At 41.8% G+C, this 24,288-nt stretch overlaps 2 protein-coding genes across 2 annotated transcripts in view; both read left to right on the plus strand.

The window, feature by feature from the left end:
• Positions 1-18,305, plus strand: part of LOC137561909 (olfactory receptor 6N1-like) — a 31,264-nt gene extending 12,959 nt beyond the window's left edge. Inside the window, exons 2-3 of the mRNA XM_068273255.1 lie at positions 7,941-8,282; positions 18,288-18,305. Coding sequence (XP_068129356.1) covers positions 7,941-8,282; positions 18,288-18,305 — 360 coding nt within the window. The remainder of the gene's footprint in view (positions 1-7,940; positions 8,283-18,287) is intronic.
• Positions 18,306-19,864: 1,559 nt separating this feature from the next.
• On the plus strand, positions 19,865-23,812 carry LOC137561910 (olfactory receptor 6N1-like). Its single transcript, XM_068273256.1, has 2 exons — positions 19,865-19,939; positions 22,877-23,812. The coding sequence occupies exons 1-2, from the start codon at positions 19,865-19,867 to the stop codon at positions 23,810-23,812; spliced, it is 1,011 nt and encodes a 336-aa protein (XP_068129357.1).
• The last annotated feature ends 476 nt before the right edge of the window (positions 23,813-24,288 follow it).

Below are 24,288 nucleotides of genomic sequence, written 5' to 3' on the forward strand. Positions count from 1 at the left end.
TTAAACACATACATTTATTTTAATACACCAAAAATACAAAGCAACATGTTTCGCAGGTATATTCCTGCTTCCTCATGCAATAACAGGTAGGAGTATAGAACAGTGCAGTCTCTAGATAACGCTTAGCACCTCTGTGCCTCTGGGCCACTTTTCACAGATGGAAAAAATACTTCCAAAATTATTCTTACTATTTGCTTGCTTGCTGGAGACTAAAAAAGTTTTTGAGGAGTAAAATTGTCACTAGGGATGATCAATGATATGCAAACACTTCCAAAATTATGTAAATGTTTGTTGTATTTTATCAGTATAAACAGTGTATTTCCATGTGTGCCTTAATGGAAAAGTATGTCTGGACATTTATGTTGCTATGAGAGATTTGCAGTGAAGCTAGTTGATCAGCCGGGGCCTTGAGCAAAGCCTGCATTTCATAAATGACTTTTTACAACCACACACATCTGCATATGAGTAAATAACAAACAGCAAAGACAATGGCTAAGTCCTCAGACACTGACCCCAGCCCCCGCGAATGGCCGCTGAGGAAATGGCTACCCAAGCTGAGAGGAACTGAGTTATCTGGTTTGTCAACACAAGAGTTTCTGGGAAGGACATGTCCTCTTTCAACTGAAACCAAATAATTTTTACAACCAGGTTTGAGGAGCTTGTTAATCTGGAATGGTGAAGGGCTGTGCTAACTGCAAGTGGACTGGCTACAACAACCCCAACAGGTTCCTCTCCTCCCCCAGCTGCTAAGGGAAGGAACTATTGATGTATAACACAGAGGAGGGGTCTACAAACCTGTGGTGTCCAGATAAAGGACTTGTTTTTGGGGAACTCTCGCTCTCTCTCTTGCTGCACTGATAGACATGAGATGATAATGGGCACAGCTAGCAAATGTGGTGTGTATGGATTGTAAGGTTAGACTAATAATGCTCCTAGTAGTACTATACACTGAGCCCACAATTATGTAATCATATATTTTATATACTGTAACTTGTATATATGTAAATAAACACCTTGTATTTAACCCTTTGAAAACACCTCAGGTGTCGGGTCATTAATAGTGAAATAAGTAACATAAGCTAGAGTACATTCTACAGTTATTGCAAATATATTCAGTTTGAAAATGGACCAATCAATTTATACTCAGGTTTTAACTGATTGGTCCATTTTCAAACTGCATATATTTGCATAAAAATGTGCATACATGAGTATCAACTCAAAAGCATTTGCATCTCTTTGTCACCTAGGAGAAAAATCAGGAGAAAATGCAAATTGCATGGGCCTACAAATGTAATTATGATTAGCACAGTTTGCTGCATACACCCCATAGCCTGGAGATTTGATAAAGCCCATATCCCTTGTCCCAAGACCAAAATCTGGTGCTAAGTCAATAGAAAGTGTGAATACATTTCCACACTATGAGAGCAAGGAAGCTTTATCTCAGGCCACTATAAAGTACTGTGTCATAAAACACAATTTATCCTACAGAGAAATCTCAACACCATTCTCCTGAAATGTTGAGCCAGTGGCCACAGAAGCAAAAAAATACCCAAATGCAGCGGATACCCTTCTAGCTCCAAGTCTGCAAAGATGGCTTCATATTGACTTTGTTATCTTACTCAGGGCTGACACATGCATTGCAACCCAGTTGTATGGAGGTGGAGGCTGCACAGCTTCAGCAGTTCGTCCCACAATCTACCCACAGCACAAGCCTGACTGGTGAGGATCAGTGTGGGACACCTGGAGGCAGATATCTGCCTCTCCGTTTTAGTCCAACTGACTTCTCCCCCCCCCCCCCCCCCCATAGTGATATGCTGTAGGCATATATGGAGGCAAGATTACTTAGGGAAAGTTATGAGTTACTGTTATGATGGGTACATGGAGATATGAATGGCCTCTGGAAGATGTTATGCTGACGTCATTTCTAAATTGCCTTCTTCACAAAAGAACCTAACTCTACTGTAGAAGGGGTGGGCAGATATGCCCCAAAATTCCTTGGGTTTAATGCCAAAAATATATTTCCTGAAGCCTATAGATCGGAACCCGACATGCTCACCTAAACTGTCCTTCAAGTATCCTGATGACCTTGGGCCTAATTCACTTTCTCTCTCCCAGGTCTGCATGTGCATTCACCACAACTGGAATGAAGTTGCATTCTCAGTTTTGGAAGCTGAACTCCACCCAACAGGAAAATGTCCTTTACCTTTGGGGTGTACACAGCTAATGATTCTTGTATTATAACTATTAATCTTAATGATTCTCTCCATTCCACTGATAACCCAGCTATGCCATTAAGTTTAGATGCAGGAAAAGCCTTTGACAGGCTAAGTTGGCCCTGTATGTTCAGCTTGTTATAACATTCTGTTTTCACTAACACCTATCTCTTTTATAATTAACTTCCTCAGTGTAGTTTAAGTATTCTCAATGGAACCTTGGACTATTGTACAAAATGGTAGCAGACAAAGTTGTTGTCTCAGTCTCTCTCATCCAGTGGCATAGCTAAGGAGCTGTGGGCCCCGATGCAAGTTTTACAATGGGGCCCCCCAAGCACTCTATACATAACAATTGATACGATGCACCAAAACCTGCCAATGGCAACCACAGTGTCAGAGGTGCAAGAAGGGGATGGGGAACAGTTTGTTAATGATTACTATTATTCAAAGTATCTATAAAAGTGATCATTCCAAGCACGGGAAAAATAGAAAGCTAATACTGTAGTTGAGGGAGGGCCCTTTGGGGCCCCTCTGGCCCAAGGGCCTGGATGCGGTCACAACCTCTGCAACCCCTATTACTACGCCCTTGCAGGCATGGTCTGAATAGCCCATTTCCGTTTCCGACACAATTCCGCATTCCGCCATATAGAAATTCCGTTACCGTTCCATTCCGACGGTATACCGGGTCAGTTCCGCAGAATTCCGACTTATACGGAATTCCGTCGGAAAAATTTTAAACTCTCTCACTCTCTTCCTCTCTTCCTCCTCCTCCTCTCCATCCATCTATCCATCCTATGCAGTAGGGAATTGCAGATTTTCAAAACAGCTTATATACTATAGCTGGGATTTGAACCCAGGACCTAGTGTGTAGCAGGTATCTGTCTTAACCTCTAGACCATGACCCACACTACATGCTAAAGCTGGCGGTAGCATAAACCATACTTCCATTATGATCAATTCGATAGAAAAAGTAGCATGATTAAGGATTTGTACTTTTTGAAAAGCATGCTTATATACCATAGCTGGGATTTGAACCCAGGACACAGTGTGTAGTAGGTATCTGTCTTACCCTCTAGACCATGAACCACACTGCATGGTAGTAGGTATCTGTCTTACCCACTAGTAAGGCTGAGGCTGGAGAGGCTGCAGCCTCAGGGCGCAGTGTAGGAGGGGGTGCACAATTCATTCAGCTGTCATTCCCAATTGTGTTTGAAGCAGAAAGAAATAAGAAAATAGGATACATAGCAGCGACTGCAAGCCAGATAAGTAGAGATTAAGGTGTTGGGGGTGGGGGCCCTGGGGCACCTCTTAGTGTAATAGCAATCAGTGTGTGACAGCTGGGGTGGGAGGGATGGGGGGGGCGCACTTTGCTGTCTCAGCCTTGGGTGCTGAAGGACCTTGTCCCACCTCTGACCACACTACATGCTAAAGCCTGGCCCTGAGTGTGGTTGATGGTCTAGAGCAGTGGTCCTCAAACTAAGGCCCGCGGGCCGAATGTGGCCCCCTAAGACTTTCTTACCGGCCCCCCACACAGAAAATGTATTGCTTATAAATGCAGTCAGCTACATCTTTAAATATTGGTGGTCCACATATGGAATAGCAGTGCAGCACCCCCCATCCACATGGAAGCCAGAAAGCAGAAATTTTGCTGGTTTCCAATCAAATTCCACATCAGGTGACACTGCTGTCCAATTGGCTTGCAGATTGTCACCTGGGTATGCTTCACTGTCTGGTCCGCAAAGACTTCTACATCATTTTATGTTTACTCCGGCCCCCCAGCGGTCTGAAGTATGTTGACCCGGCCCTCAACCCAAAACGTTTGGGGACCCCTGGTCTAGAGGGTAAGACAGATACCTACTACCATGCAGTGTGGTTCATGGTCTAGAGGGTAAGACAGATACCTACTACACACTGTGTCCTGGGTTCAAATCCCAGCTATGGTATATAAGCATGCTTTTCAAAAAGTACAAATCCTTAATCATGCTACTTTTTCTATCAAATTGATCATAATGGAAGTATGGTTTATGCTACCGCCAGCTTTAGCATGTAGTGTGGGTCATGGTCTAGAGGTTAAGACAGATACCTGCTACACACTAGGTCCTGGGTTCAAATCCCAGCTATGGTATATAAGCATGCTTTTCAAAAAGTAGGAGGAGGAGAGAGAAAGAGAGAAAGAGAGAGAGATTTTTTGTGCTTACCCGGAAAATTCCGTCGGAATTATAAAATTTCCGCGGAATTCCGTTTGAGAGGTATAGGAATTCCGATTTGACTACCGGAATCGGAATTAACCTAATTCCGGCCGGAATCACGGAATTCATAATTCCGCGGAATTTTCCGAGCATCCCTACGCCCTTGCTCTCATATTTTCTTTGTCCAATGCATAAACCCCCAGTTTTCACTATTACAGAAAAACCATAAATGAACGGTGTCTAAGTTGGAAATAAACACTTAAATTTATACTGCCTGAAGACATTCTCTTTACTTAACTAACTAACTTATGCTGGGAATACACACTGAGATTTTTCAGCAGATTTAATGTCCAATAGTAGATCATTTTTCTGATCGATTTCCAGTCACTTCTATGAGAAATCGGTCAGAAAAACTATTGAAGATCAGATCGAACATGTCATAAATTATCAAACCATCTATCTGCCCAAAAAAATGTTGTGGTGTATTCCCAGCATTACATACTTTACATTCAAATCTGCATGAGGTTCTCTGTGAATATGGGGATCAACCAGGCTGCAAACTCAATACTGCGAACACTAAAACTCTTCCGACCAAATATGGCACTAGAGGTCTAACAAGTTTTAAAATCCATATTGCCTTATTTCCTTAATCCTTAAGTGTTAAAATCAAGTGAAATATGATTCGCTAAACTCTGCAAATTACCTAACCTTCTTGCCTGAGATGGAACATCTCCTTAAATTGTGGTCTTCTTTGAAATTGTCCTTCTCAGTAAAATGTAAAGTGCAGTATATCTACCACGGTAGTCTCTAACCTGTTTTATCTTTTTGAAACCATCTATTTGAGAGGAAGGAGATCATTTGGATAAAGGTTTATTTGTCAACACAAAAGCTAGGACACCCAGAGCGTCAGTCCAAGAGATTGGAGCCTTTACATCTTCTTTCCACATGATGTTCTTCTATTTTAAATTAAAGTAAATATAGAAAACATCATCATTATCTCAATTTCTAATGTTGTCATACTCCCCACCATCCTCGTTGGCATCCTGCTATGTATGTGCCAGACATGTCATGGCTTGATTTGTCTGTTTAGGCATACAAGATCATACAGTGTTACATGATCCTTTGCATCTGTACAAAATTACTTCCAGATGTGATAAGCAGGGCCAGATTTCCCATTAGGCATTGGGGAGGGGGGGGGGGGAGACTTTGGACGCATTGATTAATTATCTCAATGATAACAACACGGTTATATCCCTCACTGAAGAACTTAGTGCAAATAATATACATTGTTGGATCTAGAAATTATGAGAGGAAATAAAGGTATCATTATCAAAAGCTTTTTCAAGGCCACAGATCAAAATGGATTCATATCAGTATCTAAGTAAGGTTGTTCAACTTGGTTATCCACTTAAAGCTGATCCGAGATGAAAAACTAACTATAACAAGTAACTTGTCTATATATGTTACCTAAAGTTTAGATAGTTTACACAGCAAATCTAGCTGCAAACAGCTTCAATAGAATATGATTATTTCTTCCTGTGATACAATGACAGCAGCCATGTTGTTTGTAAATATTACACAGGGGCAGGCTTATCTGTATCTTGAACACTCAGCCTAACCCCCCTCCTCCTCCCTCCTCCCTTCTGCCTCTGAAATCAATGGCTAGTAACACCTCCTCCTCCCCCTGCCCAGACTGAGCTCCCATGAGCCCTTGCTACTGCGAAGGCTCTCTGAAAACCTGTGGGCGTGGTTTATTTAGTTTATAGGGAATTATAGTATTAAAACAAAAACGAAAAAGTATTTGGCTTGAGGAATGCCCTATAAACAATAGGAAAGGAACATAATTATGCAATGAGTAAAAGTTCACCTCGGATCCACTTTAAGTACAAAATGATGAATTAAATGTGCTATATGATTTGCAAGGCCATTACTGTAAATAAAAAGGTGTTGCTAACAAAAAAAAATGTGAGCAGGTTATTTTATTTCACTTCAAAATTACAGGCAAAGGACCAGAGGGAATTTGCCTATTCTCTATAGAGATGCTTCAGCGAGCTATATAAGCATACATATACTTGCACATTGCAACATTACCTGCTGCCTCTGTATTTGCTAGCTGATCAGTTATGTATTTGCTATGCTTAAACTCTTTAAGTATATTTTTATTTTATTACATTACTGTATTACATTGTTCCACTTTTTATTTATAATGAGAAAAAAGAGAGAGTCTTCCTATTAAGATGCAAATGCTTATTGTACATTGCTTATTGTACATTGACTATGTATTTCTTATTTAGCTTACATTATTTATTTATTTATTTTTCCCTCCATATTACATAGTAAACAGGTTTGAACCGACTTTGAGTTTTCAACAGGAATCAGAAATGGATCGTGTAAGTAGCGAGGGTACTCTTGCTTTGTTCCACTAAATATTAATCCTAAATTCTCACACTGGGAAGTAATGTGTAGTCACACACAAATGAGCCAATAGGTTTTCAGAAAATGGAAGCAATTGTAATAGATACACAATTCACATGAAAAAATAAAAAAAATATGAATTTCTATTTATTCACTGTGATCTCAAAATTATTATTTTTGTTTGTTTTTTGTTTTTGTTTTTTGCTTTTACTACATAAAGGGAAAACATACTGTGCATGCCCTTCCACTGCCAGACAGAAAATCTATACATGAAGAGTTCACCAAAAATAAAATAATATTTACAAATTCTTAGGAAATCCTATTTCACATTGACTGTTATAAATATAAACATTTTATTTTAATTGAATCCTGACATACCAGTGGAATCAGGCCCTGATTTACATCACAGGAGCCTATAGGCACAGATATACTGAGCCGGATTTAGGACAAGGTCACCTAGGCCATATTCTAGGGCCGCCTTTCCATCATCAGGCGCCTGTAGGCACATGCCTACAATGCCTTATGGTAAATCCGGCCCTGAGTGGAATTATTTAGAAACTGCAAATACAGGTATCATATGATAACAATATGCAGCCTAAAGAAAGAAGGCGAGAGTAAAAAGTAAAGTGTACCTAAGTGTAAAGAGTAAACTGATTGAAATGCATGGCTTTCAGGTGACAGCTCTAAGGCCTCTTTCACAGTTAAAGTCGCACGTTAGAAAATGTTCCAACACAGACTAACGCACAGCAATACAAAGTCTGTGCGACATTCACAGTGCACACGTTGCGTTGTGTGTAACGTGTAGCAATATTTAGAAAGTGCTGCATGCTGTGCGTTTAGCAATACGTTTGCTGTGTTATGTGTGTTGCACATGCTCAGTAATGTTTTTTTTTTAAATGTAACGCATGCGCCGTTTTCGTTCCACCACTGTGCAACGAAAACGGCGCACCAAGATACACAACGTAGTACAAAATAACGTCAATTTTATAACCTACATGTGCTGCGTTAGGGGCACGTTGTGCGACCTTAACGTCTCATCAAACGCAATGTCTTAGTGTGAAAGTGCCCTTAATGTATCATTTGTATTATATGTTTATCGGTTTTATTTTGTTATACAATGCAGGCCTTATATCAGGGCAATGTCACTACAGTCGTCATTTTGGGATTCCACAACATTGGAACCTTCAATCTACTGCTCTTTATCCTCATTCTTATCATGTATTCTGCAACAATATGTGCAAACTTGTTGATTGTCTCGCTGGTGGCATTGGTCAAGACCCTTCAGTCACCCATGTACATTTTCCTCACCCAACTCTCCATAGCTGAGATCATAATAACTACAGACATTTCTCCTAACATGCTAAACGTTGTTCTTCATGAGAAGACCTCCATGTCTTTTTCTGGCTGCATCACCCAACTCTACTTCTTTAGTGTCTCAGAAGCTTTTGAGTGCTTCATTCTGACGGTAATGTCCTATGACCGCTATCTAGCCATTTGTTCTCCACTGCACTATGCCTCAGTCATGAGCCAAGAGCTTTGTTTTAAGCTAATCTTTTTCTCCTGGATGTTGAGTTGTGCTATAGAATGTTTTGTAACATGCACCTTATGTCAGTTAGAGTTCTGTGGGCCTAACACTGTCGACCACTTCTTTTGTGATTTGAATCCTCTGGTGAAACTTTCTTGTTCAGATGTATCCGTTTTTGAATTGGAAGTTACCTTGTTGGGAATTCCGGTGGTAGTGTTGCCATTTCTTGTGATATTAGTCTCATATACAAACATTATTTTAACCATAATAAAGATACCATCCCTTTCGGGAAAACAAAAAGCCTTCTCTACCTGCAGCTCTCATGTGACAGTTGTGTCTATTTTTTACGGAACTCTTTTCGGCATGTACCTTGTTCCGAGTGAAGGCAAGTCACAAGCGATGAGTAAGGCATTGGCGATGCTATACACTGTATTTACACCCTTCTTGAATCCTTTTATTTACAGTTTGACAAATAAAGGCATCATGGAAGCTTTTAGGAAAGTGCGAGAAAGAGGAGCTCACTATTTAACGTCATGGAAAAAAATCCAACAATAATATGTCATTATGTTTAATAAGTAGTATAGGCCCGTTCTGCATGTAGTTTTACAAAACGGACATTCACATCATGTCTATTTTCATCAGTTTTGCATTTGTTAAAGGACACCCGAAGTGAAAATAAACTAATGAAATAAACAATTGTATCTATTGTCCGTCTCCTAAAAATGACTTTTTAAGATATTCCACAGTTTTATTTTATTTTTAAATCTTCTTTTTAAGTTTTAACTGTTTTATTGTTTTTGCTCAATGTCACATTCATTGAAGTATGCCAGAGCTAAAATGTATGAACTGTTGAACCTTTTTATCTCTTTCCTGCTCTCAGAAGCTGCTAGGAAAGTGTTTTATAGTTGGAAATTCTTATCAGTGAGGGTCACACTGTAGTCACTTCCTGTCTGAGTCAGGCCTGAGTCAGACACTTACGTACCTGATATTTAACTCTTTCAGGCAGAGAAAGAAAAAAAAGGTACACTGCATTGTTATTTGTGTGCTAGGCAATGTACTGTCTATCTTCACATGTCACATGTCACTTCGGGTATTCTTTAAACATGCCGTTTGCCAAAAGTAACATTAGTTTTTAGTTTGGGTTTAACAACACCAGGCAACAAACAATATTGCAAAAAAAAAGTTCAGAAAAATAAATAAATACAACATTTTGAAAATGGTTAATCAGTTTTTGTTGTACCAAAGTAAATTACAGACATTTCTTTAAAGGACAACTGTAGTGAGAAGAATTAGGAGGCTACCATATTTATTTCCTTTTAAACAATAAAAGTTACCTGGCAGCCGTGCTGATCTCTTTGGCTGCAGTAGTGTCTGAATCACACCAGAAACAAGCATGTGGCGAATCTTGTCAGATCTCTGACAATAATGTCAGAAACACCTGATCTGCATATGCTTGTTCAGGATCTATGGCTAAAAGTATTAGACAAACAGAGGATCAGCAGGATAGCCAGACAACTGTCATTGTTTAAAAGGAAATAAATATGGCAGCTTCCATATCTCTCTCACTTCAGTTGCCTTTTAAGATTCAAAGACGCCTCTTAGGATACATTTTCAAAAGTAACATACATTTTTTTGTTATACTTGTTTTATTTTCAAAAAGTAACATACATTTTAATGCATATACAATAAATTGACTGTGAGGTACAGAACAGACCTCACCTGAGTTCTGGCATGGATTTGGAAGAAAAGGTCCTGGATTTTGACTGTTGTTGCACGTTAGCAAGCTGCTGAGGTACCAGTACCCAGGAGGAGGTGGGGTGTAAATCCTGAGGGGTTCAGGGTTGCATTTGCTGGTCACCATTAATAAGTGGTCTCCATGATGCCTGCCTCCCAAAATTGGTATAGGAGTACTGAAGTACCCTTTACAAATATCCACAAAGTATATATTATACTTTAGATAGCGAGTGGCAGAAGCAACATGTGCAGGCGGGTGTGCAGAATTTGTCCATCAACATAACAAGAGGATTTTGGAATGGGAACATTAATTAAAGGTTTATGGTTAATTTAAAACAATACATTTGTTTTATCATGGTTGTTTTTTTATTTATTTTTTAACTCTTTGGGAAACAGTTTCACCTGGGGCACAAGCATCTGGGAATCTCTCAGGTCCCGTTTCCACTAGAGCGAATTTGCATGCGTTTCCTGCCTGCAGATTCGCATAGACAATACAAGTGGATGGGACTGTTTCCACTTGTGCAGGATTCTATGCGGTTTGTCGTGCAGAAAAAATCTGCACGGCCGACCTATCAGAATTCAGAATCAGAATCAGAATCAATCAGAATCAATTTTATTTCGCCAAGTAAGTTTGCACCTACAAGGAATTTGTCTTGGCAGTTGCCTAACAAACACAAACAAAAACAATACAAGGACAGACAGTGTATATTACAAGTCAAGGACATTATGCAAGTATAGTGGCAGTAAGCAATGTGAGAATTGTTCATTTACAGTTCTGTGCTGATTACTTTCAGTCCTAGCAGCTCTAACGTGGTTCAGCATTAAGTATGGCTACCGCTTGAGGAAAAAAGCTGTTCCTGTGTCTGGAGGTTTTGGTAGCGATTGACCGGAATCTTACTCCTGAAGGCATGCGCTGGAAGATGGAGTGAGCTGGGTGGGAGGGGTCAGAGGCAATTTTGGATGCTCTTTTTCTGCACCTGCTAGTGTAAAGATCCTGCAGGGAATTAAGCTACAGCCAATTATCCTTTCCGCTGATCGGATGATGCGCTGCAGCCTCCCCTTTTCTAATGCTGAGCAGGAGCCGAACCATACAGTCATAGATGATGTTATGGTGGATTCGATGATTGCAGTGTAGAACTGCACCATTACATTTTGAGGTAGGCCAAACTTTTTCAGCTGCCGTAGATGGTACATCCTCTGTTGTGCTTTCTTGACAATAGTGGCCGTATTGTTATCCCATTTTAGGTTATGTGAGATCGTGGACCCAAGAAACTTGAATGACTACCTGGGTTATTGTGGATCCATTTATGGTTAAGGGGAGGTGCTGGGGGGGAAATCTCCTAAAGTCTTTTATCATCTCCATGGTTTTGAGAGCGTTTAGTTCCAAGTTGTTGCTGCTGCACGCAATTTGCGCGCCGCACACGATTTCTTGGTAATGTAACTAGATAGGAAAACCGCAAACACTTTAGTCTTGTTGTTTTCCCGGCGTTTCCGCTTGAAAACCCATGTTAATGCTTGCCTGCATTGACATGGTTAAAATCGCATTGTGCAAACCGCGAGCGATTTCATGTCAAAATCTCCATGGGAATGAAAACGAAACCGCAACCGCATGCAGATTTGTTGCCGTGATTTTCAAAATCGCGCCGCAGTAGTGGAAATGGGCCCTTACTGCTTGGGTGAAAATGGGTTAAAGATACAGTACTTGGGAGAGGAGGGAACTGTCCATTTTCTTAAAATGCATAAAATGTGTATACAGAGCACGGAACTAGTAAATATTAAAGTGTAGCTTTTTCTTAAAAACTACAAGAACGTTATGATTTTTTTTTTACTTATTCTCACAATTCACTCTAAAGTACCTTGTAAATTTGGTGACAATAACATGTACTGTAGGGAGGCTTTTCAATCAACCACTAAAGGCGGTTGTATTGATTTAAACGTATATGAATCATGATGGAATTTCATAGAATTCAGAAGATTTCTGTAAAATCCAAAAACTGAGATCCAATTTGGAATGCCAAATTATAATGCAAAACCTTAAAATTGTAAATTCAATGGAATTCTATTGCTCAACCCTACTCTCTTCTATAGATCTCTCCAGTAGTCTAGTGAGCTTCTCCCTTATATAAGTCTCCCTGGTGGTCTAATCATGCCCCTTAAAGGAACCCTGACCTCAACAAATCAACTAATTTAGTACTCACCTGGGGCTTTCTGCAGCCCACCGTAGGTCGGGAGGTCCCTCGGCGTCCTTCTCCTAGTCCCTCCACCGTGTACCGCACCGGGGACACCCACGCCGGGAGTCGGGCTCCCACTTCCTGAACCGGGATGCACTTCGTCATTACGCCGACCGCTGCAGCATCAGTACTGTCACACCGGCTGCCGTAATGACGCGCAGTGGCCGGCGTAATGACGAAGAGCTTCCCAGTTCAGAAAGTGGGAGACCGACATGCGGCTCAAGTGTCAGCAGTACGGTATGCGGCGGAGGGACCAGGAGAGGAGCCAGGACCATGCTGGGGGACCTCCTGACCTACGGTGGGCTGCAGAAAGCCCCAGGTAAGTACTAATTTTGTTTATATTCAAAGCTCGGATTCCCTTTAAATACACATACTTATTATTTGGATTTATATAGCACCAACATATTAATTTACGCAGCCCTGGACAATAAATAAGGTTACAAATAATGATAACAGGGTAGTGACAGACAATACAATACAGGTAATTAGCAATAAGATACACAATACCAGATCATACACTGGAGTAGTAGTCCCAACAATCAGTAGTCCCAAGTTGACATTATTAGGTAGGTAGAGTGTACAAGCAGGTATTATACACAAGGAGTCAGGGCCCTGTCAAAGGCTGACAATCTAGAGAGACTGGTATACACATTCCTGGTGGTCTAGAGAGGCTTTATAGATCTTTCTAGAGGTTGGTCTAGTGGTTCTTTTTCTTACCTACTAGACTTCAAGGGTAGTCAAGGGGTCCCCTTCCCTTATATAGATCTCCTTGGTGGTTTAGTGTCCCCTTTCCCATAAATATGTTGTGCTAGTAGTCTAGTTGTCTGTCTCTTTCCCTTGAGACTTTTCTGGTTGTCTGGTGGTTTCCCTGGTGGTAAAGTGGTCTCCCCCCTTTCCTTATAGGCTTGTTTCATAGTCTAGAAGTCTCCCTTTCCCTTCCACATGCAGAGATCAGCAGCAGGAAGCATGAGAGGCGAGATTATACTTACCCTGGTATCACTTTTGGCTGCTTATCTCTGCATGGGGGAAAGGGCAGTGGATGGGATTGGACCCCAAGGACCCGACCCACCTTTCAGGTAACGTGCGGGTACCTGACTCGATGCAGACCTCTAACTTAAGTCACCTTTAAAAAACAAAGAGTGCCCCCTGCAGCTGTCCTGTGCCCCCGCAGATCCTCAACGATCCTCCATTCTCCGCTGCCAGCTAGTTTTGTTTTTGCTGACTTGGAGTTGGCGGGCTACTGCGCCTGCACAGCCCTGGCTATGCGTATTCTTCCCCAATAGTGCAGGTGCAGGATGCTATTGTGAACAAGAATGCAAGCAAGGATATGTGATGCCAGGGCTGCACAGGCGGAGTGGCCCGCCGACTTTAAGTCGGCTAAAACAAACATAGCTGGCAGCGGGGGTATGGAGGATCGTTGAGGACCTGCGGGGGCACAGGACAGCTGCAGGGGGCTGTTGGATGCCTCAGGTAAGTGAAACTCTTTTTTTTTTTGAAGGTGACTTCAGTTAGAGGCCTGCATTGGGTCGGGTACCCACAGGGGCACAGGATGGCTTCAGGGGGCTGGTAGAAGCCCCATGTAAGTGAAACCCTTTTTAAGGGCTGGTGCACACCGAGCGGCTTTTTGGGCGTTTTCAGATCCGCTTGCGGCTGCGGATCTGCTTGGTCAATGTATCTCAATGGGGTGGTGCACACCAGAGCGGCAGGCGTTTTGCAGAAACGAAAAATGCCTGGGTGAGGCATTTTTTGGATTGCGGATGCGTTTCTGCCTCAATGTTAAGTATAGGAAAAACGCAAACCGCTCTGAAAAACGGCACTTCAGAGCGATTTTGCAGGCGTTTTTGTTACAGAAGCTGTTCAGTAACAGCTTTACTGTAACAATATATGAAATCTACTATACTGAAAACCGCAGCAGCAATCCGCAAAACGCTAGCAAAACGCCTCATAAAAATAAAAAAAAGCGTTTAAAAATCTGCTAGCGTTTTGCGGATCTGCTAGCGAGTTTTGGTGTGCACCAGCCCTAACAGGTGACTTAAGTATCCCTTTAAGGGAAATTAGTACATTGGTATGATGATAACCATTTGACTTTTCAATGGTAAAATGAAAAAAAAAAAGAAAGCTGAAATCTTTTAGAGCCCCAGCTCAAGCATTTGTGTTTTGATGCATGTTGTGCAGAATATACCATAATTTACAGTGCACAAAGTGTTGTGAATTGTTCAATTTGCATTTTTAGTAGCTAGTTTGCTAGGTTTCCCAAACAATGTCAAAGATGGATTATTTTAAGCTAAAAGAATGATCTTGAGTCAGAGGGGGCACTTGGCAGTCCTTCCCAGTAAGTGAGCACAGAGCTGATGACCCCTCGCCCTCCCCCCATTTTTTCTCTGCTGCTGAAAGATTATCACTTTATGGTCAGCACTGCAGCTATAACTCGTCTCCCTGTCCAATTCTTCCCTGCCTTGTGTGTAATACAGTATTTCATTCTGACCACACCCTTTTTAGCATCTTTATAGGTTTGATAAAAAATGGGCAGTTAGAGAGGATATATTGGTGCAGGCAGGGCCAATATACATCACTTTCACAAAAACACTTGTGGAATTGATTAGCTAAAGCTAAAGCTAGCTAGGCAGAGTAAGTAACAGCTTATGTTCCCCATGCTAGCCACCTGACCAATTTGTCTAACACAGAAATGCAGGCGGAAGGCCAGAAGAGGTGGCAGCCTGGCTCTTGGACACTGACCAGGCCCTATGTGTCTACCAAGATTGCCTTGAGGAAGATCCATATCTGACTCTAAGTATGGACTTTGTTCCTTGTTCATGTTGGTGTTTTTATAGCTCTTTAGTTATTTTCCATTTATACCTATTAACCTGCTTGTCAGCTAACTAGCTTTTCCTAAAGTTGGTTCTGGACTGCACAAGTCAAATTAGCTTGCTAGTAACGCTGGAGGTAAGCAATTACTTCCAGTTTAGTGGCTAGCATCATGGAGGGGCTGAACCAGAGTTGTCTCTGCTGTGGTGAAGCAGCAGCAGCTGATGGATGGATGGAGACGGCAAATACATCATGATATTTATTATAGTTCTCTACTGTGCAACGTGTCCTGTGTTTGACCATAAGAAGATTATCTTCAGTCAATGCTTAAAGGATACCACAGCCCACAGGCTGTGGTAAAATAAAGGCTGCTATCCGTAGGGAGAATAAAAGATCTACTCACCGCTTCCCTTGCTACCTGCCGTCGGCCCCGCTCGGTTCCCACAGACGCCGGTGCCGGCCGACTCATCTGACCCCTGATCCGGACATACTGTGCTGCGCATGCGCAGTATGTCCTATAATCTTCCCTTCCGCCTTCGCATCATGACAGCAGAAGAACGGACACTCCCCCACCTCCTCCCTTCCCAGCGTGTGCTCTCTACTAATAAAGTTAGCATGACATGCTAGCTGGAGTTGCGCTGGGTGTGGCGATTTGGAGAGAGAGAGTGGAGGGGGAGTAAGTTGGGATGGACGGGGGAAGCAGGCACTTTGTTATTGATAGTGCCCGCTTCCCCTGCTCTCTCTCTCCAAATCGCATACGTAGCGCAGTATGTCCGGATCAGGGGTCAGGAGAGTCGGCCGGTACCGGCAGCTGTGGGAACCAAGCGGGGACCAACGGCAGGGAGCGAGGGAAGCGGTGAGTATGTCCTTTTTTCTCCCCATGCATAGCAGCATGTATTTTACCACAGCCTGTGTGCTGTGGTATCCTTTCAAGTTGAGGTGTGCACCAAAGATGAGTTTCAAACCTGACTTTTCATGAAATGTTCTACTAAAGTTCAATTAAGCAAATAAAGCAGGTAAATCAATATCAGTGAGGTGTAGAATATTACCTGATCTATACCAAACGTTTTAATTTATTTGTAAGCTCCAGACTCTTTTGAAAGAATCCCATTATTTTAACAACATTTTTTTGTAAATACAATTGTCAAGAATAAAAATATAATAAGTGTTTAAGGGAATAATCCCAACAGCAATCTAATTATACAGAAGGGAAAAAAATAATAATCATAATAAATAAAACACAACCATCAACACAGAGGGGTGCGATCTATTCTCTATAGACATTCACATGTTTGCTATATATATAAAACAGTGTAATAAAAGACAGTGCACCCATTTATCTGATACAGTTGTGACAGAAACGTTGCCGTATATCTCGTCATTATTATTAAAGCCAATGTCTTTTCACATAAGCTGCAACTATGGAATGTTACTAATTTTTTTTTCTCTTAGTATATGTCTTCATGTAATTTTTTGTTAAATTATGCTAACATGTTTTTTTAAAGAAGATTTATATGATTGAGTTTTTTTTGTAATTAATCTGATTTGCTAAGTTTAATTATTCACTTTTAACCATTCATGTCTTTTCATCAGCTAGCAATAAGCAATGGAGTAAGTACATACTTTTTTTTTTTTTTGTTTTGGCTGTGAAAAATATTCTATTACTGAATTAAAGGAATACTGTGGGGGGGTCGGGGGAAAATGAGTTGAACTTACCCGGGGCTTCTAATGATCCCCCGCAGACCTCCTGTGCCCACGCAGCCACTCTCCGATGCTCCGACCCCGCCTCCAGTTCACTTCTGGAATTTCAGACTTTAAAGTCTGAAAACCACTGCGCCTGTGTTGCCGTGTCCTCGCTCCCGCTGATGTCACCAGAAGTGCATAGCACAACTCCAGCATGGTCTGTGCCTGCGCATTACGCTCCTGGTGACATCAGCGGGAGCGAGGACACGGCAACGCAGGCGCAGTGGTTTTCAGACTTTAAAGTCTGAAATTCCAGAAGTGAACCGGAGGCGGGGCCGGAGCCTCGGTGAGCGGCTGCGTGGGCACAGGATGTCTGCGGGGGACCATTAGAAGCCCCGGGTAAGTTCAACTCATTTTCTCCTGACCCCCTACAGTATCCCTTTGAATATAATTTCACGCTAGTTACCAATTCTATGAAGATTTATGTAATTGGTATACATGTGTGTGTATACATAATACATGTATACGCACACATATATACCAATTACATAAATCATGTTTTTTAAAAAAAAATGTGTATGCCAATTTATTAATTTTCAAAAATAAAGCGAAGGGGATTCTCATTTTACACATTTAATTTACTCAAATGTCAAATAAAATAGTTTGATTTGTCAGCTATTTCATTAGACGTACATGTCTTTGAAATAACTGGAAACATGCAGGTGCATTGAGGATGTTGAAATATGGGGAGAAGTAATAAATACACAATGGGCTCAATTCTAAAAGCATTATTGCATTCGGTAATGCAAAAAAAAACAAAAAAACAAAACCCTGCTGATTTTACCAAACATCTAATTCTGACAGCCTGTTACCACATGGAAAAGGGAAGTTACCGACCGAGCAGTGAAGTAAATTACAGCCTTGTGCGGTAAAATCCTCCTTAAAAGTCAGTAAATGTCAATTCTGAAAGATTAGAGCATTCAGTAACACAAGTAAAAATGGGGTAAGGTGTGTGGCTAGTGGGAGGAAGGAGGGGGAGAGATTTTCCTTGTCACAGTTTTCTGATCCTGTCTGATGGCTGTGGATATCTGCAATATGAAGGCATGGCTGCTGAAAGTAATCTCAGGTGAGTATAAAGCAGTCTTCTGCTGGGCGCTGCCGTGTCTCATTACCTGCCCGCTGTGTGTAGCACAGAAGGGAATGGGGGGAGGCCGGCTACTGCACTTACAGAGCTGCTGGTATGTGGATGAGACAGTGCAGCCCATAGCAGCAACCCCAAGCACAGCCTTATCAGCGAGGATCAGTGATGTGTGGACGGCAACCATCTCCCACCCTTCCATCTCTTTCCATACTTATTTGTTCAGTATTTTACCGCATTAGAGCCGCATTAGGCAAAAGTTTTGAGAATAGAAAAAAAAAATCAGAAATACCGAATGCAGTATTTCTCTGCTTGTCTTTTTTTGCTTTTTTTGTTTTTTTTTTTGTTTTACAGACTGGCTTCCAGAATTGAGCCCAATGACTTACTTTGCTATTAAAAAGGGCATGTGTGATATAAGTGTCAGTTCACCAATAGAGGAAAAATAATCCCCACCTGGCACAGGAGTATAAATTCAAAAATATCCATAAATAAGTAACCCAGACAATAACAGCTCACATTTTCCTGGTAAAGAATGACTCCTTAATTACAGCACAACGATGATTAGAGTCTCAATAATAGGGATGGCCAATGGTATGTAAATTGTTCTAAGTTACTACGAGACTCTCTATTTTGTATGCAAATTTGTGCAGCTTGAATATGGACCAATCAAATGCTGCTAAAGTTGCATTTGATTGATCTGTTTTCAAGCTGTGCACATTTACATATGAAAAAGACACAAGAAAAAAAGGACACTATAAATAGTGTAGCTTTAGTTTGTGGGCTAATGCCCTGTGAGTAAAGTCTCACCTGGATATTGTGGCTGGATTACCCGTATGGGTTACCAGCTTCTGTGCTTGTGTCCCACTCAGGCCAGGAAGGAACGTGGCTCATGGCAAGCTGCAGCTGGCAATCCTTTAAGATGGATTCCTGTGTCAGTAGTCTCCGGTGTTATTGGCACACTTGGTGTGCCTTCATCTGTCCGATATCCACCGACACTGTAGTTCAAACGTCTGACACTCGAGGCCACCGTCACAGGAATTAATCTTGGAGGGTTGCCATCTGTAAAGTCACTTGTAACCCATAAGGGTAATCCCAGCCACATCATCTAGGCTAATGTATTATAGGCAGATGATCCGCAGGACAGCCAGGCAATGTGCATTGCTTAAAAGAAAAAAAAACATGTCAGTCCTCATTTTTCCTCTATGAATATGTTGGCAATATGGAGAGCCACCACCCCTATATGTGCCAGTGGGTTTGCATGGTTCACTCTAGGAATACCCCGTGTAATGGTTCATGGTCACAAAGTTGCCAATTGTCTTAGATCAGCAAAAAAAAATTGGAATAAAATTCCCAAAACTGGATACTTCTTTGAGTAAATACTAGAGTTTATTGATTCTATAACATACTGTATCTGCTTCAGAAGAAAAGTCAATGATCAAGGGGAGAAAACTTGTGGCTGTTCAGTGTCACCTGTTTCTATTCTCATAATGTGGATGTAGAGAAGATGGACCCTGTCCACATTAAGTGCCCTGTGATAAGCCTTCTTGAGGCACTTCCTGGAATACCCCCTTCTGAGAAGTCTGTTTCTGAATGCCTTAGTTTAATTATAGAAATCCCCAATGTCCAAACAGTTATATGTGAGGTGCAGATATTGGTCATAGGGAATATTTTTTTAACCACACTAGGTGGACGAATGCTGCTGGCCAGAAGGATTGAAATTGTGGTGGTTAGTTTTCTGGATAAATTAATTCCAAGGAAATTGTCAGTCTGTCCCGTGACAGGAACATCCACAAAAAGTTATATATTCTGAATTAAAGGTATAAGTGAATTTTAAATTCCAAGCATTATCATGAAGGAAACCAACAAAACACCTGCAGTGTCTCAGTGGTTTCTGACTATCAAAGAAAGAATATTGTCAATGTATCTGAACCATGCTGTCATGTGGTCCAGATCCGGTGCATCCTTCCAAACAAAGAGGCGATGTTCTGATCCAAGTACAAGTTAGCGTAAGATGCTAACACATTGAACTCAAATTGATTAATGTTAATTTCCTGTAGGGAGTGCCCACTACCCTCTCAGGGGGAGAGATCTGTACAAGGCTTCAACATAATGGGCCATCCAATTTAGTCAAGAATAGAGATGGCCCAAACCTCCGATTTTCGGTTTGCGAACCGGGTTCACAAACCTTCGCCAAACTTTTGTTCTGCGCAAACTTTTGCGAACCGCAATAGACTTCAATAGGGAGGCGAACTTTGAAAACTAGAAGCACTTATGCTGGCCACAAAAGTGATGGAAAAGATGTTTCAAGGGGTCTAACACCTGGAGGGGGGCATGGCGGAGTGGGATAGACGCCAAAAGTCCCGGGGAAAAATCTGGATTTGATGCAAAGCAGCGTTTTAAGGGCCGAAATCACATTGAATGCTAAATTGCAGGCCTAAAGTGCTTTAAAACATCTTGGGCTTGATTCACAAAAGAGTGCTGACTGATAGCACGGCCGTTTTTGCACAAACTTTTGCGCTGCGTGCGATCGCAAATTTTCGCGTGAAACGATAATTGTTTCGCATACAAACGCAAATTTTCATGCGCAATCGATATCGTTTGCATGTGAAAAACGTTATCGTTTTGCGAGAAAATTCGCACGAAAACGCCCGTGCTATCGGGTAGCACTCTTTTGTGAATCAAGCCCCTTGCGTGTGTATACGTCAATCAGGGAGTGTAATTAGTGTACTGCTTCACACTGAAATACCAAACTCACTGTGAAACGCACCGCAAACAGCTGTTTGTGTTGTGACGGCCGTGCTGGACTGGTGCACACCATGGCAAGATTGCTCTTCCTCAGTGATATCAGGTAATGTCTGACTGTCTTATCAACTTTCAATGGTTCTTTCTCTACCATTGTTAAAGTTTACATCTATTTTTTTTAAATTACATTTTCTGCTGGCTGTTCAGTACCTGCAACGAGAATCTGTTATGGAGGGCAAGTCTGCCATTGTGTGAGTGACCACGGGTAATAGCCGGGGAATCAGGGTTTGATTCCGATCCGGAGTGGGAGCCTGAGAACTGGCTACCACCACCGCACATCCAAGTAAGGACCCATTTGCTGTATAAGTCCTGTACCTGCCCTGACCACGCTTTGCAGACCAGGCATCTGTGGTCAGATGGACCCTTGACCCAGCGCTGTGTGCCAGAGATGACACCACTTGCCTTTAACGAGAATGTGTTATGGAGGGCAAGTCTGCCATTCATTCAACTGTATGAAATTTAGATGGTACTTTCTCAGTAGCATGGTGGCCACGGCTAATGGCCGGGGAATCCTGGTTTGATTCCAATCCGGAGTGGGAGCCTAAGAAATGGCAACCACCACCACACATATAAGGAAGGCAGCAGGCACGCTGTGGGCAAAGGAGCAGGAACGGCTACCACACATCCAAGGAAGGCAGCAGGCATGGCATGCACATCCTGAGGCAGTGACCAAAGATAACAATACAGGAGGACTTTCGAGGCCCTGCTGTATATGAGATGAATCAACTTTAAATTTACAGACAGGTACTGGACAGGCACAGCGACACTGCGTGCGCTCAGCTCACGTAGGTAGGTGGGTGCACTGAACTGAACAACAGCAGGTAGATATATGCAGTGATTGATATTACAATGTGCACCTGTCACACACAGACAGGTACCGGACAGGCACAGTGACACTGCGTGCACTCAGCTCACGTAGGTGGGTGGGTGCACTGTGAACAACAGGTAGGTATATACAGTAATGTGTATTACAATGTGCACCTGTCACACACACAGATAGTCAATGTGCTGGGCCTGGCTGGCAGTGGCACACACAGTAGGAATTACCAAGGCTGTCTATGCAACACAAGTGTCAGTGGGACACACACACACACACACACACACACACACACACACACACACACACACACACACACAAAAAAAATAGATCACAAGAACAAGATTAGCTCTCAAAAGAGCTGTTGAGGGGTGCTGTTTTAGCAATAAAAATCAGCAAGGAGCAAACTAAGAAGCCTACAAGAGCCTAACTAAGCTTTCCCTATGAGAGTCTGCAGCATCTTTCCCTTCTCTAATTACTGCAGGCACACGAGTGAGTCCAAAGCCTGACGCTGCCTGCCTTTTATAAGGGGGGAGTGGCTCCAGGAGGGAGTGTAGCCCGATTGGCTACAATGTGCCTGCTGACTGTGATGCAGAGGGTCAAAGTTGACCCTCATGATGCACTATGGGGGCCAATCGAACTTCCAGTAAAGTTTGTGGTTCTCCGCGATCGCTAACCCCAGAAGTTCACCGGGAACCGTTCACCGGCGAACCGTTTGGGCCATCTCTAGTCAAGAACTGTGCAGTGTCACAAATTTAGGACAGAGGACTCTCAACATGTGGGAATGACACCTACTCCGTTAGAGAACCATTGCCAGAGACTATGGGTCTCTTAAGGAAATGTATAAGGAACTGGTTGGGAGGCAGTAAAAGGTAGGGATGACCCTGACAAAATCAAACTTTTTGTGTGCATTGATCCCCTCTCTACTTCTCTATCAATATTATGAAATGGCTCAGACATTTGTGAATCCAAATCTGGGAACTCTATACTGTAGTTTGACCTGTCACTAGGCATTTTTAGACACATAATTTCATAGTGCTTGTTTGTCATGATGACAAAAATATTGCCCCCCTCGTTGGAGGGTTTAATTGTAAGGTGTGTGAGTTGAATCGCGTAAAATGGTGCAATGTCTTTTTTTTCTGGTGCTGATAGAACTGTTCTGTCTAAAATGATCTAATAATTTAACTGGAGTATATATTTAATATGATCTGAGAAAGAGTGGTTATATATGGGCAATTTTTGTTTTACATGTTTTAGGATTAGGCTATGTCATTATGTTATGTATTAGTTTATGTGATGTGCTGTTTTCAATCATGCTACACAGGCTACTTATAAAAGCAACATTACTACAATTATTTTCTTGGGATTCTCCAACTTGGATAGATTGAATCTACCGCTCTTCATCCTCGTGCTTCTGATATATTGTGCAACAGTTTGTGGCAACCTCTTGATTATCAAGCTGGTCTACTTCAGCAAGATCCTCCACACCCCCATGTACTTCCTCCTTTCTCAGCTCTCTCTAGCTGACGTCATTTTGACCACAGATATTGCCCCTAATATGTTAAACATCTTATTCCATGAGAGGGCATCCATACCCTTTGCCTTCTGCATCAATCAGCTTTACTTTTTCAGTTTCGCAGAAGCCTCTGAATGCCTTCTTCTCACAGTCATGTCCTATGACCGCTATCTGGCCATCTGTTCCCCACTGCATTATGCCTCCATTATGAACTACGTGCTTTGCATTAAATTCATTCTTATGTCCTGGATGTTGAGTTGCTGTATAGAGTTAATTGTAACATGTAGTGTAAGCCGGTTACAATTCTGTGGGCCAAATACCATTGACCACTTTTTTTGTGATTTTTACCCTCTGTTAGAACTTTCTTGTTCTGATGTTTCTACGGTTCAAATGGAAGCCACCTTATTTTGTGTTCCTGTGATAGTCTTACCATTCCTTGTGATCGTGGTGTCATATGTGTACATTGCCTTAACCATACTCAAAATAGCATCTTTTTCAGGCCGAATTAAATCTTTTTCCACATGCAGCTCTCACCTCACAGTTGTTTTTATATTTTACGGGACGCTAATGGCCATGTACATGCTTCCAAAGGGAGGACAGTCAAAAATGATCAGTAAGACGTTGGCTATGTTGTATACTGTGCTTACTCCCTTTTTAAATCCATTTATCTATAGTTTGAGGAATAAAGACATCAAAGATGCTTTTAGAAATGTATATCTCTTACCCACTTCTGGACCTCTGTAATAGAAATCTATGTTTCTTTTGTTGCTGCTTATTCCTGCCTAGGTGTAGATTTCAATTACTGTGCTGCATGGACTCAACGCTCTCGCTGATCTTGACAATCTCTCCGTCGCCGCAGGCCCCTAACTCTGCCATCGATATGATGGCAGAGCTCTGTAAGCTGGTCAGGAGCCAACTTCTGTTTCAAACATATTTTATTGAATAGGAATTTTGACAGTTGTACACCAGTGAACAATAATGTTGCTCATTCAAATCATCAGAACATCTTGTATAAGTTTTTCAACCAGATTTTTGAGTAACAATATATTAAAGGCATAAAGTTAGCTACTTATATAACATAGTGAAATTGTTGATCGCTTGTCGAGTGTGAAAGCCTAAACAAATAAACTGGTATAAACTAATTCAGTGAAAAGGGAAATAACAAATAAACTTGTTTCTTTTTAGTTTAAGGTAAGGATACATGTGTTGGATCTCCTGCA

This window comes from Hyperolius riggenbachi, chromosome 3, assembly GCF_040937935.1.
Source record: "Hyperolius riggenbachi isolate aHypRig1 chromosome 3, aHypRig1.pri, whole genome shotgun sequence".
NCBI classification, from domain to species: Eukaryota; Metazoa; Chordata; class Amphibia; order Anura; family Hyperoliidae; genus Hyperolius; species Hyperolius riggenbachi.

What these genes read in the sequence shown, in the direction of transcription:
- LOC137561910 (XM_068273256.1), top strand. Translation starts at nt 19,865, where the DNA reads ATGCTGTCATGTGGTCCAGATCCGGTGCATCCTTCCAAACAAAGAGGC. An exon ending in TGATCCAAGTACAAGTTAGC is followed by an intron (nt 19,940 to 22,876) that starts GTAAGATGCTAA and finishes CATGCTACACAG; the next exon opens with GCTACTTATAAAAGCAACAT.